Source organism: Acanthochromis polyacanthus, chromosome 12 (genome assembly GCF_021347895.1).
Source record: "Acanthochromis polyacanthus isolate Apoly-LR-REF ecotype Palm Island chromosome 12, KAUST_Apoly_ChrSc, whole genome shotgun sequence".
Lineage (NCBI taxonomy): Eukaryota > Metazoa > Chordata > Actinopteri > Pomacentridae > Acanthochromis > Acanthochromis polyacanthus.
This window is the reverse complement of record NC_067124.1, coordinates 26,382,183-26,400,061: the sequence shown is the minus strand read 5'-3', so window position 1 is coordinate 26,400,061 and position 17,879 is coordinate 26,382,183. Positions and strand designations below refer to the sequence as shown.

The window sequence follows — 17,879 nt, the reverse complement described above, 5'->3', positions numbered from 1 at the left end:
TCCTCAGTAATCTTTTCTCCTCTGTGCAGCTCACAGAACTCCCACAGGGGTGAAGTCATCAGTCACTAGGCAGACTAAAACTGAATATTGCGATAGTTGGATTGATCTTGCCACAATCCTCAGAGCTCCTTATACCTTTTGACTCACACATGTGAAATACAAGACATTTAGGATTGTAACACTTTAAATTATCAGCTCTTTGCTTTTTTCTTGCTGTTCTGGAGGAATAAAAAGACTTCTCAGTTTTCTGGTCATTCTCACTAGTACATCTTCAATGACTTAAGAGTTAGTACTAGTAGTACTAACTCTTAAGTCATACTGTACTAGTATTCGTATTTTCTGTAAAACAAGTTTTATTTTCAACAAGTTTTCATATATTGTGCTACCAGTTTAGTACAAAGACAAAGGTTCATGCCTGTATGGAAACAAGGAGTTGAGCATATCAATAGATAAATGTTAAGTCGAAAATTTTGTTGAAGTTTGTTTTTATAACAAAAAATGGTAACAACTGAATTGTTGGGGAGTAGATATCTACATAGTTCTGGTCAAATGGTACACTATTGAAATGTAGGTATAATTGCAGTACTGTTTGCCCTTAGTGCACAAAACCATCACTGTTGGCTTCTCTTCCACCTCTACTATTATTATTGTTGCTATTGCTATTATTGTTATTATTGTATTATTATTTTATTATCTTTTAATACTACAATATATTTACACATGCTTCTTTCAAAAGTTAAATATCCCGAGTTTGTTTGAAAACCAAAGAAAATCTCGTTTTCAGGATCCCTTTTTTGTCCTTTCTGTCCCTGTGGGGCCGCCGTAGACAGCAGCACGGCCCGCCTCCAGCTCAAATGTGGATGTGAGGATAAGGAAGAAGGAAGGAGGCTGTCATTAAAATTAAGCTGCAGCTCGGTCTTTAAGTTGAGATAAAGTCTGTTCTGGTAATGCTGGGACCGGACTGTTTGTGGTGAGTTCACGGACACTCTCTGGCAGCGGAAACATGACTGTGCTGCCTTTACAGTCTGTGCTGTTATGTCTCCTGCTTGCTGTGACACATCATGTGACTGAGGCTGCGCTGACACGGACGACACTGGGGGAAGATGAGGTGACCCGGGGTTCACAGAGCAACAGGGGCATCTTCGGATCCAGCCCGCCGTCCTCCGCAGGGCCGGAGCCGGGTGACCTCGCTGCCGCCTTTAAGGTCCCGACTCTGGACGGGGAGTTCGTGTACCAGCCCGGTGCCCTGAGGGGACCCCTGGTCATTCACGCCTTCACCAACAAGTCAGGGTTTCTGGAGTGTCTGTGGAGCTCCGAGTCCTCCCTGAGCAGCCTGGTGGAGGATCTACCGGCCAGCACTCAGGTGCTCTTCGTGTCTCTGGACGACTCCGCGGTCAGCGATGCTCTCTGGATGAGGGAGCAGCTGCAGCGGGCCGCCATGCACAGGTGACCGGGGAGGGGTCGCTGCTGTGGGACAGGGGTCGTACTGGGCCACCCTTACAGAAAACTGCAGTATTTATGGTGTTATAAGCACTGTAATAAAGTAGCACAATCAAAACCCTATTAGTTTGGCAAGTAGAAATGTTATACAGAAGGGCAAGAAGAAAGTGAAATATTGTCAACTAACTAGATAGATAGATAGATAGATAGATAGATAGATAGATAGATAGACAGACAGACAGACAGACAGACAGACAGATAGATAGAAAGATAGATAGATAAGTGCCATCAGCCAAATGTCTTCCAGAATATCTAAAGAAAACCGACCCGATGTTCTTGATATGCAGTGTATAAAATATATAAATATATTTTCAAAACAATATAATACTATAACACCCAAAAGCTGTATATAAAAAAATGAAAATAATAAAATTTATCTCTAAAATGTATCTTCTGGCAGATTTAAAGATAAGATAAGATACAGTCAACTTTATTATTCCCAAAGGATTTTTTTTTACCTGACTACAATACAATAAACAAAGGTTAGTGGAATATACACAATTACATCGGGGTTGATGGGGAAATAGAGGTCAAAAAGAAGTGCAAAACGCAAAATGTTTAAGTGTGTGAAGTGTCTAAGTAGATAATAAGGAATAATGTCTAAAAAAATATATGAATGTAAACAGATAAAATGGTTGTATTTATATAGCACTTTTATCCAAAGCACTTTACATGATACATCACATTCACCCATTCACACACTGATGGTGGAAGCTGCTAACCACAATCTACCAGGAGCAATTAGGAGTTAGGTGTCTTGCTCAGGGAGACCTTGACATGAGCTTGACGGGCTGAGGATCAAACCGGCAACCTTCCACTTACAAGATGGCCACTCTACCTACTGAGCCATGCCATTCCCAATGAAAAGTGAAGTGAAAGTAAGAGTAAACAGATGTATTGCACCAAAAGTGAACTGAAAGTGAACAAATGTATTGCACTTGAACAACGATAATTCCGACCTGGAGACTATTTAGGAAAGTTTGATTATTATATTATATTATATTATATTATATTATATTATATTATATTATATTATATCATACAGTGTGAGCCACAATTTTCTAAATTGTAAATTTAATAAAATCTAATTATAACGAACCATAAATGTGCAGACTTAAATGAAGCACATGTATCGTACAACACTATTTCAGTATTTTGTTTTTTTTTTCCAAGTTAAGTTTCAAGTTAATTTGAGCAGTAAAACAGTCCAAAAAATTCTACAAGTAGAGGCACCTACTGCAGCCAAACAGACAATCCACCCTGAAAACAAGGAAGTGCAGTCACAAGTGGAAAGTACCCAGTTAAGTATTCACATTTCTTTCCTCCCTCATCTATTGCAACACAAAAATCTCAGACAATGCCGTATTTGGCATAATAAGAACAAGATCAACAAATGTCTCGCTGCATCACGCTGTTTCAGACAGAATTGTCTTTGGATGCATTTTTATTTTTTTTGGCTTCATTTAGAAACAGTTTTTACATTACTTGAACATTTTGACTTTTTTGTGACTAATTATACTGTGTGTTTGTAGTTGCTGATAGAAGGCTTTCACTATATAAACAACTATAACTATCTGTGCTCTTATGTCTAAAACAACCACATTTATCCTTCTGCATTTTTCTGCAGAAATAAGGAGGTTCTGTCCAGACTGCACTTCTCTCCGGTGCCGGTCTTCGCTCTGGGTAACTGGATCCCCAATGTGCTTTACTACTGGAGCTGCATAGGGCACAACTGTGGTCTTTCCCAGGCGGTTTTCACCTGTGAGGGTAAGAACGCGTCTTCATGGGTGTCAGATTGTGCAGCTGATTGTTGCTTTACATCCTAGTATAAGAGCGTCTGTGAAGTTGAGTCTGTATGATGGTAGAATCCGTAACAAGGCTGCAACTAGTGATCGTTTCAATTGTTAATTAATCGGTCCATTATTTTCTTCTTTAATTGATTAGATGTTTGCTCTTTTTCATGTCAAATCATTTCTAAAAAATCAGTGTTTCTCAACTCAAATATGTTCTGTTTACTGTCAAAGAGGAGCAAAGAAACAAGAAAATATTTGAACTTAGACAGCTTAAATCAGACTTTTGACTGTTTAGTTTTACTGGTTTTACTCATTGCAGCTTTAATCAGTAATATTAAAACTCTCAAGGACATTTTTCTGTTCTAATTTTCCTTTTTCCTTTTGCAGGGTGGAACATGCCTATAATTATCAAGAGACTCGATGCCCGGTACGACTGGCTCATGGCACGCTGGGATCCGAAGTCCTATCCGCTGATTGATGCAGGAGACGGGTGTGAACCGTCCCCGTCGGTGGCGGGTGCTGTGGCCTGGGTGTCTGAGGGCAGCTGCTCCTTCTTCACCAAGGTCAGTGACTGTAGACTTTAAAGATGATTGTTGCTCCCAGCTTGTAAAAATCTATGATGTTGCCCTTAAGATTCAGAAAAACAGTATCTAGACAGTTCTGTTGGGAGACTTTAAACCTATTGGATATTTAAAGCAGTAACCTGCTAACAGGAATTAGGCTTTGTCAAAAAAAAAAAGCTTTTATTGCGGAAGTGTGAACAGTTTTTACACATGTTAGTGTTTGGCACATCTCTGTCTTTGACACTGGGTAGCCTGCAATTATACAGACAATACAGTCATGTTTTTAAGCCTGCAACTAGCACATTTTCTTTATTGATTAATAGTTATTTATATGGGGTTACGTCTTTGATGCATATGTCTAAAAATATGTCAGAAATCAGGGAAAATACCTTCAGAAATTTTCAGTGTCATGATGAGTAGTCAAGCCACCCTTTCCAAGGCAAGGCAAGTTTATTTGTATAGCACCCTTCATGTCCAAGACAGTTCAAAGTGCTTTACATAAAACATTAAGAGCATTATAGTGAGGTGCAGATAGTTAAACGATAACGTGCAGATTTTCTGTATAGGCGCATGAGAAAATAAATGTTTTAAACCAGGATTTAAAAGTGTCTACATTTGGTGAAAGTTTAATCTCCACTGGCAGATTGTTCCACTTGTGTGCACCAAGCAGCATAAGATGTGATATCAAGCAGAGGAAACACAAAGTAATCTTTGATTAGATCTGATTTAAAAATGTCAGCTGAACTTCTGGCAACTCGGCCTAGTTGATAAATTGACATTTCAGCACAAGTCTTAACTCACTAAGCCATTTTCTCAAACAAAAGGATCAACAATGCCCTCTTCCTCCAAATATTTAAGTGTGGAATATGCAGTCCAGACAGTGTTATAAAGGGCAGTTACAGTTCTGTTCCAATCCCTTCGGGGATTCAACAAAAACAGGGAATTCAGGTAAAATCTGAATATGTTGTGTAGTTTTATGATTTGATGACATTGTGTTTAGTCAATTTGGTGATTTGTTGATGGACAAGAATCTATTTTTGATGACTGCTTTCAAGCAAAAATGCCAACCAAGTAAGAACTTTCTGCTTTTGTCTGTTTTATATGCTTGTTGACTGAATGCCTCAATGTTTTGAAGAAAGCAGCTCGACACAGTACACACACACACACACACACACACACACACACACACACACACACACACACACACACACACACACACACACACACACACACACACACACACACACACACACACACACATACATGTCTGGTTCTGCTATTCCCGTGGAGACTTACCGTTGACTCCCAGTCATATCTAACCCCTAACCCTTACCCTAACCCTAACCTTAACCCAGACCAAAACAATGCCTAACCCTAAAGAAACGTTTTTGCACTTTTGCTTTTTTCAGTAACAACAACATGGCCAAGAAAACACTGTTTCCCTGTATGGGGACCCAAATGAGGTCCCCACAAATTACATTTTTTTTGGTTTTCCTATGGTTGTGAGGACATTAGGTCCCCACAACCGCTATAATTACCCGTCCATGCACACTCACACACACACACCCACACACTATCCCATTAGTGTGTAAACATTAAGTAGAGATCTCTGTGTTTCTTAAGGTAATTTTTTTGCATCATTACAAATAATATGAAAGTCTACATGTTTTTAGACTTTCAATGGGCTTGCTTCATTCTTTAGTAGCATCAAATGACAATGCAGATTTTACAAATGCAGAATGTCTTTTAGGGAATTTATACTCTCTTCAAGCAGTAGGTCTTTAAACCCTAGTCTTTAAAGTTGTCCAGATGTTTTCCACAGTGGAGGTGCAGTACTCTGAAACAAGCTCCACGTTTCAGGTCAAAATTGGATTTTTTGGTATTTCACAATGATGCTTTAGTGATTTCCAATCTGTTTTTTAGGCTTGTTTATGAAGTGATCTCATTGGTTTTTAAGTGACTCACTTGAGAGCACCAAGATTAGAAAATATCATTGCATTCAAATACTGCAATAGTGAGTGAGTGAGTGAGTGAGTGAGTGAGTGAGTGAGTGAGTGAGTGAGTGAGTGAGTGAGTGAGTGAGTGAGTGAGTTTCTAATGGGTATAAGGACAGGTTAGGAGAGTAGTATTAAAATTCCCTCTGAATGGTTTTCTTTCAGGTTCAGAGCATGGCCAAATCCAACGCCTCTGGTGTCCTCGTCTATTCCCTTCCTGGTAACCCAATCCAGGACATGAACTGTGTGGGGGATGAATGCTACTCCCAGCTGGGCATCCCGGCTGCCATGGTGCATCACGAGCCTTCGGTTGCTCAGGCGCTCAGGTAAGATGAGCTCAGCTGCAGAATTAAAAGCCTCCTGATGTTGATGCTCTACATCCTTCTACCTAGATTACCTGTGCTTTTAAAAGGTTAGAGTAAAGACTCTCAAAATCCTGATTGGCCCTTCTCTAAGTGACCTTCTCATTTAGCTCTGTCACAGCTTTATCTGATGCTTCCTACAATATGAATGAATGAGCAGGGATTTAAAAGTGTCATTTTTGGTTATTTGAGGGATTTTAGTTCATTTGTTTCAATTTTGAGCGATCCTTTTGTAAAAATTTGACCTTTATTTTTCACATTACCCATCTGAAGCTGGTATAATACTTGAATTTGTTCCATAGGTTTGGGCAGCAGGTGAACGTGTCCTTCCAGACCACACCATCCCCAAACTACTTCATCAGTATTGACCAGCAGGGGGCGCTGGCTGAGATGGGCTGGTTCCTCTATCCTACATTCAGCTTCGTCAACTGGCAGGCCCAGTGGTAAGACGAAGAGATGATACTGTATAGCCTGTCAGACATTGATTCCTCTCTATTAATGTGACGGGGGCAGAATGCTTGTCTAAATGAGCAACCGGGTCTTAGTCGGGGCAGTAATTTCACCAGGTTGGACCTAGAAGGACTTCTGTGAGCTGTCGTACTCAGAGTCACGGTTTAGTTGTCGCTTCCATCTGTTTGTAGGAGTCTTTCCTCTGAGTTTAATAAATATCAGACAGCAGCAGGATCAAGATGAGTGTCTGTAAAGTTAGAGAGCTGGTACATTTATGCATGGGAAACAGCAGCAGTAACTTTATGAATTACTTATAATTATATATTATGGAGACAGGATGGATCAGGATCTAACAGCAAGTCACACTGTTCTTCTTTTGCTGTTGGTAAAATAGTTGTTGTTTTCACTGTTAATTGATCCATACATAGACTAGGCTAGTAATTATTTGGACATTTTGAAGCTAATATTACTTTAGAGTTAGGCTTTTGTGTGTTATTGCGAAATTATGCATCTGAATAAAGCTGTGGAAAACATGGAAAAGTGACCTTTGTCTGAATGACAGAATGCCGTTAGTTTATTGGATTGATAAAGCCAGCAACGTGGCCTATCACATGTCTGAAAATGACTAAGCTGGGAGATTCCAGGTTTGTTATCTATGTAAGAAGAAAGTAGCAGTATGAGCTTCAATCAAGGGTTGCAGTTGTGCATCATTACAAACAGCAGCAGTTTTAAAAATGTGAACTATGATTTAGGCCAGAGGTCATTTACCTGAGAGGTGATGTGCAGATTTACAATCAGTACACATCTACCCTTAAGAAGGTCTTATAATTATCAATTACAGAAAATTGTAGTAAGTTTTGATGTTGTTTTATTATTTCTTTAAAAAGTAAAAAAAGTATATATTTGGATGACATGAAAGGCAACATTGAGGTGCACCGGGAGGAAATTTCTGTGTTTGATAATTGTTCTGGTGAGCTGTTTTTTTATTTTGCAACCTTTATAAGATCCACAAAATGTTATAGATTGTTCTTTTGTCTTTGCTCCTACTCTCCACCATTTTTATAATCTTTGGCAAAGTAGTTTGTGTGTAATCTTGCTGACAAACAAACCCAATAAACGGTAATGAAAGAGTAACAACTTTGATGGAGGCGGCTATTGATTGATGTGTATTCCCACCATCACAGCATCTCTACAGACTGTATTTTTGTTTTTCAGTGTGCATCACTGACTTTTAGCTTTGTCTCCAGGTTTGATTTCTCTACAGATCTGCAGAACAAACTCCAAAGCCGCGCCAAGGTTTTTCCTGTTTTTGATAAAGTCCAAATGCAGGGGGACAAAGGAGCGGTGGCCACAATCGACCTGCCTTTGGGTAACTCCATCAACATTATCTGGGAGACACTTGGGCTGCTTTAATTAGGTTTGGGTTACACCACAGAAATGAATTATCGCATAAATGTGCAATAAAATTTAAAGTGTTAAATACAGCTGTGGCACAAGAGGACTGGGAGGCAGATTAAGGTCTGATGATGTGTTATTTTTTTATTGGACAGCCTTAGCATGAAGACGTGTTAGAGCATCAGCGTGAACTCCTGCTTTCTCTCATAAGAATGTGCCATAATGCAGCATGAGGTGAGCACTTGGTATGTTCAGTGTTTTGATGTTACTGCCGTTTCTGCTTCATGCTCATCTGCAGGCTCATTAAACTTCGACACTCTGGAGCTCGATGCGTCGCTGTCGTGTCCCGGAAGGAGAGACACGTCCTGTGCTCAGTGGGACCACACGGTGCAGCTGTTTGTCTGCTGCGATCCCCTCGGTCCGTACTGCAACACGGAGCTGGGCCGATGGATCACCGCCTTCCGTAGGTGAGAGGAGGATGTAAAACTCACCGACAAAAACTGACTGAGAAAGACTATTGGTAACAGTCAGCAGTTTTTGTACAGGCTCTTAAATTCTGTCATCTGTCTGAATTGGGGGCTTAAAAAGGAACAGTTAATGTCCATATTTTTTCTGACACACTGTTGAAAAATAAACTAAGACACAAGTAAATTAAACTGTAGCACATTCAAGGTCTAAACACCTTTTTAAAATGAATTTGTTTATTACTATTTATGTAGCACTACATCTTTAGCAACAGAAAATCCAGAAGAATTTTTTTTCCGTCACTGGCAAGTAAACAATGAATGTGTTTTCCAGATTGACAAAATATCTGATAGATGCTCAGTGAATTTTACATTTAGCACCTGTTTTCATTGACTCTCTGAGCTGAAATGCAATGATTTAGGATTCTTTGGGTTTTCCATGTATAATTCTGTAAGTGTATTGAACCAAATATTTAAATTAGTCAGGTAATTGGGTCGAGTGTGTAATATTGTAGCTGCTTAACCTCAGCAATGTTATTAGTCAGGCTAATCTGTATAATAAATCATATTGCAGGGTCTTCGCCTTAATATTTTTATTTGTTTAACACATTTGTAACGTGAAGCTGCACAGTGACTTGGTGGTTAGCACTGTTGCCTTGCAGCTAGCAGATCCCCTCTTTGTGTCCTGGCCTGGACCTGGGATCTTTCTTCATGGAGTTTGCATGTTCTCCTGGGCATGCGTGTGTTTTCTCCGGCTTCCTCTGGTCCAAAAGTCAAAAAATCTACAGAGGTTAATTGTTCATTCTAAGCTGTCCATATGTGTGAATGTGATTGTTTGTCTCTACATTTAGCCCTGCGCAAAGCTTTTCTAATCATCAATTAGCCTTTCAACACTATTGGCTAACACATTGCAGCATTAGAACACAGGAGTGATGGTTTCTGGAAATGTTCCTCTGTACAACTATGTAGATATTCCATTAAAATCAGCCGTTTCCTGCTAGAGTAGTCATTTACCACATTAACAATGTCTAGACTATATTTCTGATTCATTTAGTGTTATCTTCATTGAAAACAAATGCTTTTGCTCCAGAAATAAGGACATTTCTACATGGGCCCAAACTTTTGAATGGTAGTGAATTTAAGTAAGGAATTTATATTGTTTTAACACCAAAGCACTCCCCATTTTAGCGTCAGTCAGAAGATAAACTAGAAATACATTCGTGCCATTTTATCATCTTTAGTTTGAGTGTTAATTTGATTCCAATCCAGAATAAACGTATCAGGTAAAATTTGGTGGAAATGTGCTGTTGAGCAAATAGGTAAAATAGGCAGATTTTTCTGGCGATGATCCAATTTAAACCTCTTTGAAACTTTAAGAGTTTTGTTCAGTGTGATATTATTTTGAAACTTTTGATCTCAGTGCACTGCCTTGAGCGGAAAAATATTCTCTTAAAATCATATTGATTTTAGCCACGTTACCAGGTTGTATCAAAAATGGTCAAAAATGTCTTTTCTATGTCTATGTATGTTGTGGTAGTTCATGTGTCTGACATGATTGTGTGTGTTATTTTCCCAGAGGTATCGGGCACTGGCTGACAGATGTGTCCCCTCTAATCCCGCTGCTGGACAGAAATAGATGCACCTTCACGATGAAGACGGTGCCGTGGGCGATGCCTTGGATCGTCTCCCTCAACCTGAGATTCAGTGTCACCAATCAGACAGGTACAAACTGTGACAACGCTGATGGCTCAGTCACACTGCAGCAGGAAATCTGGGAAATGCGTCATAACTGTTGTGCATCTTCAATATAGTTTTTATTTTGAGAGACAGAAAAGTGTCAAAATCTAAAATTTGTTTCATATCAGAGGTTGTCAAACTGTGAAGTGTGTATCAACACAAATCTGAGGATAAGTCGTCCCTCTACTGACACTCTAAAACATGGACAATAAAAAATATAATAAAATAGGTAATAAATAAAAATGTAAACATAAATATACATTGAAAAAAAACAATCAGTATAGAAACACGTAAGCAAACAGGATCACTGCAATCAACGGGGAACTGCCAAGACATATAATAAATGACGAGCTTCCAGATGATATTAACTGTTACGGCCTGGCGTGAAGGCTGCAACAAAACAGGGAGACAAGCACAGTGTGGTGACTAAAAATTATTTTATTGTAACCGAACAATCCACAATGTGCACAACAAACCACAAACGGAAAGCCCACAAGCTGCTGCAGGCAGCAGCTCCTGTCAGCAAGCTGCAGTAAGAGTGAGCAGGTTTACTGGAGTTGAGCCACTCGATCCCAGGTGTGGCTCATCAGCTGACGACCCTCAGCTCCAGAAAGACAGGAACACCTGTGCAGGTGGAGGGTCGTCAGCTGATGAGCCACACCTGGGCTTGTCACATCAACTAATACCAGGAACGGTGAGAAATGGAACGTTTAAGCTACAAAATATGCAGGAAAATCCAGGTAACAGCAAAAATAGTACTGAAAGGTTAATGTAAATACATATGTAGTCAAAACATTCAGCAAAGCATAGATGGAGCTGAAGTCATTTTGTAAAGTTGATGGTGTTTTTAATTTCCATTCAAAGAAGGTAATTTGTGGCAACTAGGGAAATGTGTAAAACTAAATTGATTTTTAAAATTTCAAATGCCATCTTTAACAAATACAGTACTCAAGTTGGAACACTGATGTGTGTAAATGAATTTTTATTTGGAGCTTTTTGGTATAAAAATATACATTTCAATGTATAAACCTGAAGGAACAAAATTATGAATGCTAAAAGGCAGGTGTAGTAAGCTGTGGCTTCAGCCTCATTTGAATAAACTTGCTTTCTGATTTTTTTTGTTCGTTTTTTATTTAACTGTCTATTTGAATTGGATACGTTAAAAATGAGTGAATTAAATTAACAACTAAATATAAATGATCCATTAAATTATTGTTAAAAATAAGATTTAGAACCATATACACAAATAATCCAAGAATATGAACATATAATAATCCAGTAAACCCAGTATACAGTACAGTAGTAAAGTGTGAAAATGTCTTTGAACCATGAAGGGCTGCAGCTGTTAAATATTTCAGAGTTTGATAAATCACTTACTTGATTTTAAATCTCATTCTGTCTCTGAAACATATTCAGATAAACAGCACATAAATAAGGAAAGCAGTATTTTAACAAAAATAAAAGCACACAAGCAATTACATTTTTCTGTCTTTCATTTCAGCCCTTTTTCTATGTTTGATTTGTTGATTTTCTTTTTTTAATTTCTTTTTATCCTGATGTTATGATGTTGTGTTACACGGCTCTGCAATGCTTCCAGCTGCATTTCTAAAGGTTTCTCTATCACAGCTAACTATGTGGAGAAGCTTCACCCCTTCTTGGTGACATCACTGTACAAGGGGGGAACCTTTGACAAAAACTACAACAAGAAGTACCAGCCAATCAAATTCCCCGTCCCGGCATCAACAAAAAAGGTATCAGATTAGGATCACCAGATGTTTACGACCCTGTGCGTCCCGTCTGTGCAGCTTCTCATCGGTTGCCGGTCTGTTTCCAGGTGGAGCTTCTTGCCGTCATCACAGGACACGGCAGCGATGAGAACGGCTGCGGAGAATTCTGTGTCACCTCCCACCACTTCTTGATCAACGCTGTTTATAACAACAGCCGCATATTTGATTCTGCAGGTGAGGAAAAGATGTTTATTGGTTGATCTGGTGCTTTCTGTCCTTCACAGGGCCTTCTTGAGCAAATTAAGCCTGAGAGCTTTGTAGATGTTTAAATTCCCAGAGTCAGAGCGCTTTAAGGACTACTGGTGTGGCTATTAAGTTAAGCAAAATGAAAACTAGAAATTGTAAGACACAATTAAAAGGTTATCATTTCACTCTCTAGAACAGCCACTAAATAGATCTTGAGATAAGAAAGTTGGTCAAGAAGCAACTTAAGTTTTTTTGTTTTTTTTAAACTGACTAAATCAACGAGACAGTGAATTTTTAAAGTTTAAAATCTCATGTTGAATAATGATATAACAAGTACCACATTTAGATACAATAATAGTTCATATGTAGAGCAATGAGTAATAATAATAAACAATACGATAAAAATCTGTAATTTTTTATTTCATTAGCAAACTTCTGATTGTTTTGGCTGCTCTTCTCTAACCTTTAAAGTGTTTTTGTTAATCAAATTTTTATTCTAATAAATTCAGAAAATAATGAAAAATGTCTTTTACAAATTCACGGAGCTCACTGTGCACTGTTGTACAATTTTTCAAAACATAGGGTCATTTATTGTCATCATCCAAAATGTGTCATATTCATTCATCCTATTCAATTAAATTCAGTTTTTATTTAGCCCTAAATCACAACACAAGTCATCTCAGGGCACTTTGTAGAGATCAAGACCTTGCGATATTATATAATAAAGAGAAAATCATACAATACAACAATAATTCCTCTCGTGAGCACTCGTGGGGAGGAAAAACTGCATGCACAACTTGCATGCACCAAGAAGGAGCTTGGTCATTAGGAGCCCTGGTTCATTAAAGGATTTGATTTCAAAGGGAGCAAAAGGAGGGAAACTTAATCTAGAAACGGATATATGATCTCTCTATAGTACTCTCGCCGGAACATTTTGGATCAAATGAAGACTTTTCAGACAGTTACTGAGAATCACGCTAGTCCACCCTTGAAATAACAAATCCATGGACTGGTTGATGGTATGCTTCTAATTTGACAATATATACATTTTGTTGTCACTTTGCGAGAACAGGAACAGCTCTGGGTTGTGCGATGCGGGTCAAAGAAGGCGCCGTACCGAATGAACACGGCACGTGGCTGTATGGACGAGGAGGCTGGTGTGATGGACTACAGGTCAGCCCCTGGAGGATCGACATCACCAAACAGGTTAGAAACATATCGATTAGCCTTCAGGGCATCATTGGTCTCAAACTTTGTCATTTGGTGTACAATTACTGTTATTTATCGCTGCTTAGGATGAATATTTTTGTAAATAAAAATTAAATTATAACATGCCGTGTAAGATTTGTTATTACTCTAAGTGACCAATCCACGGAGCATCATCACATGTGAGGTGGTTTAATGTTAAGTGGTCTTTGGATTTTATAGCATCACTGTCATAACTGGTGTAGTTTTTTTGGAGGGGGGAACAAGCTCTAAAAGCTATTTCTACACTACCTCCACAGCACTAAACTGCACAGACACAGTTAGCGTCTACCGAAAAGTGGAAACTTGACAGCTTCAGAAAGAACTTAGATTTTTGAGGTGAACGGTAAACAGACTCATTATCAGTAACAACGTTGCTCCAAATCTGCTGAATATGTAAATACGAAACAGGAAGTTTGACATATTAACTTCATAAAAATTAAGTGATTTTATTTCACTGTTGTGTTTACGGGCTGCACGGTGGATTGATGTTTAGCACTGTTGCCTTGCAGCTAGAAAATCCCTGGTTCATATCTCAGCCGGGACCTGGGATCTCTCTGTATGGAGTTTGCATGTTGCTCCCACAGTCCAAAAACATGCCGAGGTTAATTGGTGATTCTAAATTGCCAATAGGTGTAAATTTGAGTGTGCTTGGTTGTCCATCTGTGTAGCCCTGTGATAGACTGATGACCCGTCCAGGGTGTCCCCTTCCTTCACCCTAAGTCAGCTGGGACAGACTCTAGCCCCCATGACCCTAAAGAGGATTAAGCTGTGCATAGATAATAGATGGATGTTGTGTTCACAGGTGCCACACTATAGCTAAAGTTGGTAATTAATGCATCTTTAAGCACTAGTTATTCCACTCAGGCTTTCTGAAAAGCACATAACACAAATGTTAATAGCAGTGCAACAACCAAGTAAAGAGTTAAATGTCATCTTGCATGTTCATGTTTAGAAAGCTGGAATCAGAATCTTTACTTTTATTTCTTTAAAAAAATGTTCAGACTACTTAATTGATTGTCAAACTAGTTAGTGATTCATTTAGTAGTTAAAAACCAATTGATTAATGGTTGTACCTCTGTACAATACACATGAACCAGTGACTGCCTTAAAGGTAGGAAAGTCCTGAAACATCCAAACACACATATTCAGAGCAGCGAGCTGTCCTGGAATCAAGGTCATACTGAAGTAAAGCACTTGAGTGAAGTAAATCCATTAAAATCTGTTATCCTGAGTGAGTTATTGACCCTAAAAGCTGATATAATCATGCCGACCTGTCGTCTGCAGTCCTGTACAGCACAGTCACATGTCCTCAAGACTTTGAATGTCAAATTCACCACTATGTGCCACACATAATGTCAGATTTTTGGTTTTATGTGTCACTGAGGCTGCTACAGGGACATTAACAAACAAATTAAAGGGAAAAAATATGACCAGAGTGAGCTGACCTGGCGAATCACTTGTCCTCTTAAATCTAAAACATCCACTGCTGTCTTAATCGCTCCTGGAGCTAAAAAAAAAAAAATCTGTTTTTGAATTCCTGCCAATCAACGATCAGCATCTCACGGTGAATCGGTTTAGATGTGAAATTCAACAGGGATATGTGTTGTCATCTTGTCATGTAAAACGAGTCAGCAAGTAGTTTAAAAATGATGGCCCTGCTTTACAAAATAATGGTCTGTACCACATACAGGCAGTGATATGTGGTTGTTCATGCTGGTTTTTGCCATGGAGCACAATAAATATGAAGTGAATTATTTTCTATATCCCATTCAGTGTCTATAAATCATGTCATGGATGTGCAGTGACATAGTTCGCACAGTAAAGCCTCCATATTGTTTTTCTGTATTATTGCATATCTATGATTTAAATATTAGATTTTCTCTTGTTCATATACTGAGACCATCTTTTTAAATAAAATGTTGTAGCTCCAACTGTCACTGCAGAGCACTCGCTTAAAGCTCAGACAAGCAGCCTTTAAAATGAGTTAAGACCACCATCAAAGTGGCCTGAACAGCAGCACTAGAGCTGTCTCTGGTTGTGTGCAGTGACCTTCTCACTCTGTCTGTGCTGATACCGGTCATTGTTAAATAAGGATCTCGTAAACCTGCTTCTGTCCTGAGCAGAGAACACGACATGTTAGAGTATTGGAACTGTCTGAGTTCTCCTGTTGCACCACCGTGACGAAGTCCAAGTCTGCTTCAGATATTTAAGTTTCCCGTCAGAATCGAGCATAATAACCACAACTTATTATAGAGCGCCATCTTCTGGTTGAAAATGTAATTATCCTGGGTCATGTTTTATGATCAAATAGCTGCACATTTAATCTCATGCGTACTTTGGATCTAATCTGTAAATGCTGGCGTCACCATCTTAGCTTTATCAATCTGACAGCAGAATTTAGCATTTATGTTACGTGCAGCATCACAGAGCTGCTAGCATGAATGTTGTAATAGTTCTTTTCTGTATAATTGCACTTTTGTTTGCTATACTTTCTATTACAATACCTGCTTTTCTCTAAAATGTATGCAGCAGGTTTTGTAGTAGATGTAGTATTTTGTCCTTAGCCAACTTCAATGCAGTTTAAACTTCTGCTGTAAAACCCTCAGAGCCAACAGATAGTCTTTAATGCTGTCCTGACTGGTTTAGTTTACTTTGTAATTTTACACATTTTGAAGCCGCTTGAGTAACGAGTGTTTGGGTTACCTGTACTTTGCCTTTAAAGGTGTTTTTCAGAGCAGATATTTGGCCTCCCTAATTACTCAATCCAGTATTCAGCATTTTTCTGATTCTAAAAATTGTGGGGTTTTTTTTGTTTGTTTTTGTTCTTTTTAAACTGATTTCTCGTTCAATTTTGTATGTGTTACTTTGGCTTTTCTGTCTGTAGTCACAAAGTTACTCGTCGTGATTAATAGCCAATCAAAGAAATTTCAGTTTTGTATTCGACATCAAGATTTCCTGAAAATACACATCTGTCCTAAATATTGGTTATCAGGCTTCTTCATTACTAACAGTTGTGATGGTGTCAGCCCTTAAAAACTATTATCAGTCGACCCATGTTTGTTTCATGCTTGTTTTGTCCAGTTTGTCTTGCTGGGACAAAATGTCAGCAGTGAAAACCGCATGCTGGCTGATGAAGAGTTCCGTGACTCATTACTTTATGGCATAAAGTTGTTGTATTGACACAGTGTGGTTCTGTCTGTGTCTTTCAGCTGAACATGAGCGGGTCTGAATCCAACACTGTCGTCTATTTCGGCTTGTTCGGGGGACGGGACCCTAATCCAGCTCAGCAGCCGGGTTACATCATCATGTCCTCTTTTCTTGTCTTCTACAAGTGATGTCACTCAATGCTGATCTGAATTAATGAATGTTTTACTGAATGTACAATCAATTCAAAGATTACATTTCTATTTTCTCACTGCCTTTTTGCTGTTTCTTTCATTTTTGCAGCTTGTAAATAATAAAACATGCACTGACGTTACTACTAATGCAAAATATTACCTGTCACACTCCCACGGCACAACCGGCCATTTGCATTTCTATCAAGCTGTTACCTTGAAGCCAACAAGAAGAATCGTCACAGCTAAACAGGCGCTTCATAGGGTTTGTTTTGTGTCTCAAGCAGAAGGTGCATTGTTCTGAGAGCAGCCTCTCCTCCATAATTACATGTAATCATGTCCAATTTGAAACTACGGGTTGAAGCGAGCGCTTCTCAGTCGTCTTCCTTTTGTGCTTCTTATGGGAGAAAAATTCTTCAGCGACAGAGCAGCTGCTTCTCACTCATGTTTTGTTATTTTCTATCATTCAACACCACTGAATGAGTTTAAATTGCAAACATGTTGTCTGGAAAAGGGCTTAAATTATGTTTTAATTGTTTTTTACGTTGGCAAAATGCAGCGAAAGCTATTTTTATTTGTGTGAAAAAAAATGTTGCATTTATTTTGCGGACGCTTTGGTCTTAAGCGACATAAAATAAGGGCATTTACCTCCAAAGCATGTCATTATAAAGCATATGTTTATTTACTTTGCTTTTTCTTTAAGGACATTACACAGTATTAAAAAAACAACAAAGGCATTAAAGGCCCAGTGTGTAGAATTCAGTGGCATCTAGTGATGAAGTTGTAGAATGCAACCAACTGCATGCAGTGGTGGAAAGTGCACCTGCTTTTATATATTTTACTTGAGTATTTTCATTTTATCCTACTTTATGCTTCCTCTCCACATTTGAGAGACAAATAATGTTCTTTCTAGTCTACTACATTTATTTATTATTCATTTTATACAGCATAGTTAAGTGTAGTCTGGGTCACATTCCAGATGTCTGTTAACAGCTCCACCAAATGATTTTTTTCCCTCTGAATTCCTGTAATTGTTCAATATATTTTTAAATCATTCAACATGTC

At 38.6% G+C, this 17,879-nt stretch overlaps 1 protein-coding gene across 1 annotated transcript; it reads left to right on the top strand.

Moving 5' to 3' along the window:
- Nucleotides 1–822: 822 nt before the first annotated feature.
- si:dkey-256h2.1 (uncharacterized protein LOC337520 homolog) lies at nucleotides 823–16,957 on the top strand. Its single transcript, XM_022201229.2, has 12 exons — nucleotides 823–1,446; nucleotides 3,128–3,267; nucleotides 3,681–3,856; nucleotides 6,016–6,176; nucleotides 6,515–6,655; nucleotides 7,910–8,031; nucleotides 8,356–8,524; nucleotides 10,098–10,243; nucleotides 11,885–12,009; nucleotides 12,093–12,219; nucleotides 13,304–13,437; nucleotides 16,689–16,957. Exons 1-12 carry the CDS (start codon nucleotides 1,004–1,006, stop codon nucleotides 16,812–16,814), a joined length of 2,010 nt encoding a protein of 669 aa, XP_022056921.2. The 5' UTR covers nucleotides 823–1,003; the 3' UTR covers nucleotides 16,815–16,957.
- The last annotated feature ends 922 nt before the right edge of the window (nucleotides 16,958–17,879 follow it).

Excerpts from the sequence above, each read along its gene's own strand:
- si:dkey-256h2.1 (XM_022201229.2), top strand. The coding sequence starts at position 1,004 with ATGACTGTGCTGCCTTTACAGTCTGTGCTGTTATGTCTCCTGCTTGCT. Across the intron at positions 3,268-3,680 it reads GGCGGTTTTCACCTGTGAGG|GGTGGAACATGCCTATAATT; the intron begins GTAAGAACGCGT and ends TTCCTTTTGCAG. Across the intron at positions 6,177-6,514 it reads TCGGTTGCTCAGGCGCTCAG|GTTTGGGCAGCAGGTGAACG; the intron begins GTAAGATGAGCT and ends TTTGTTCCATAG.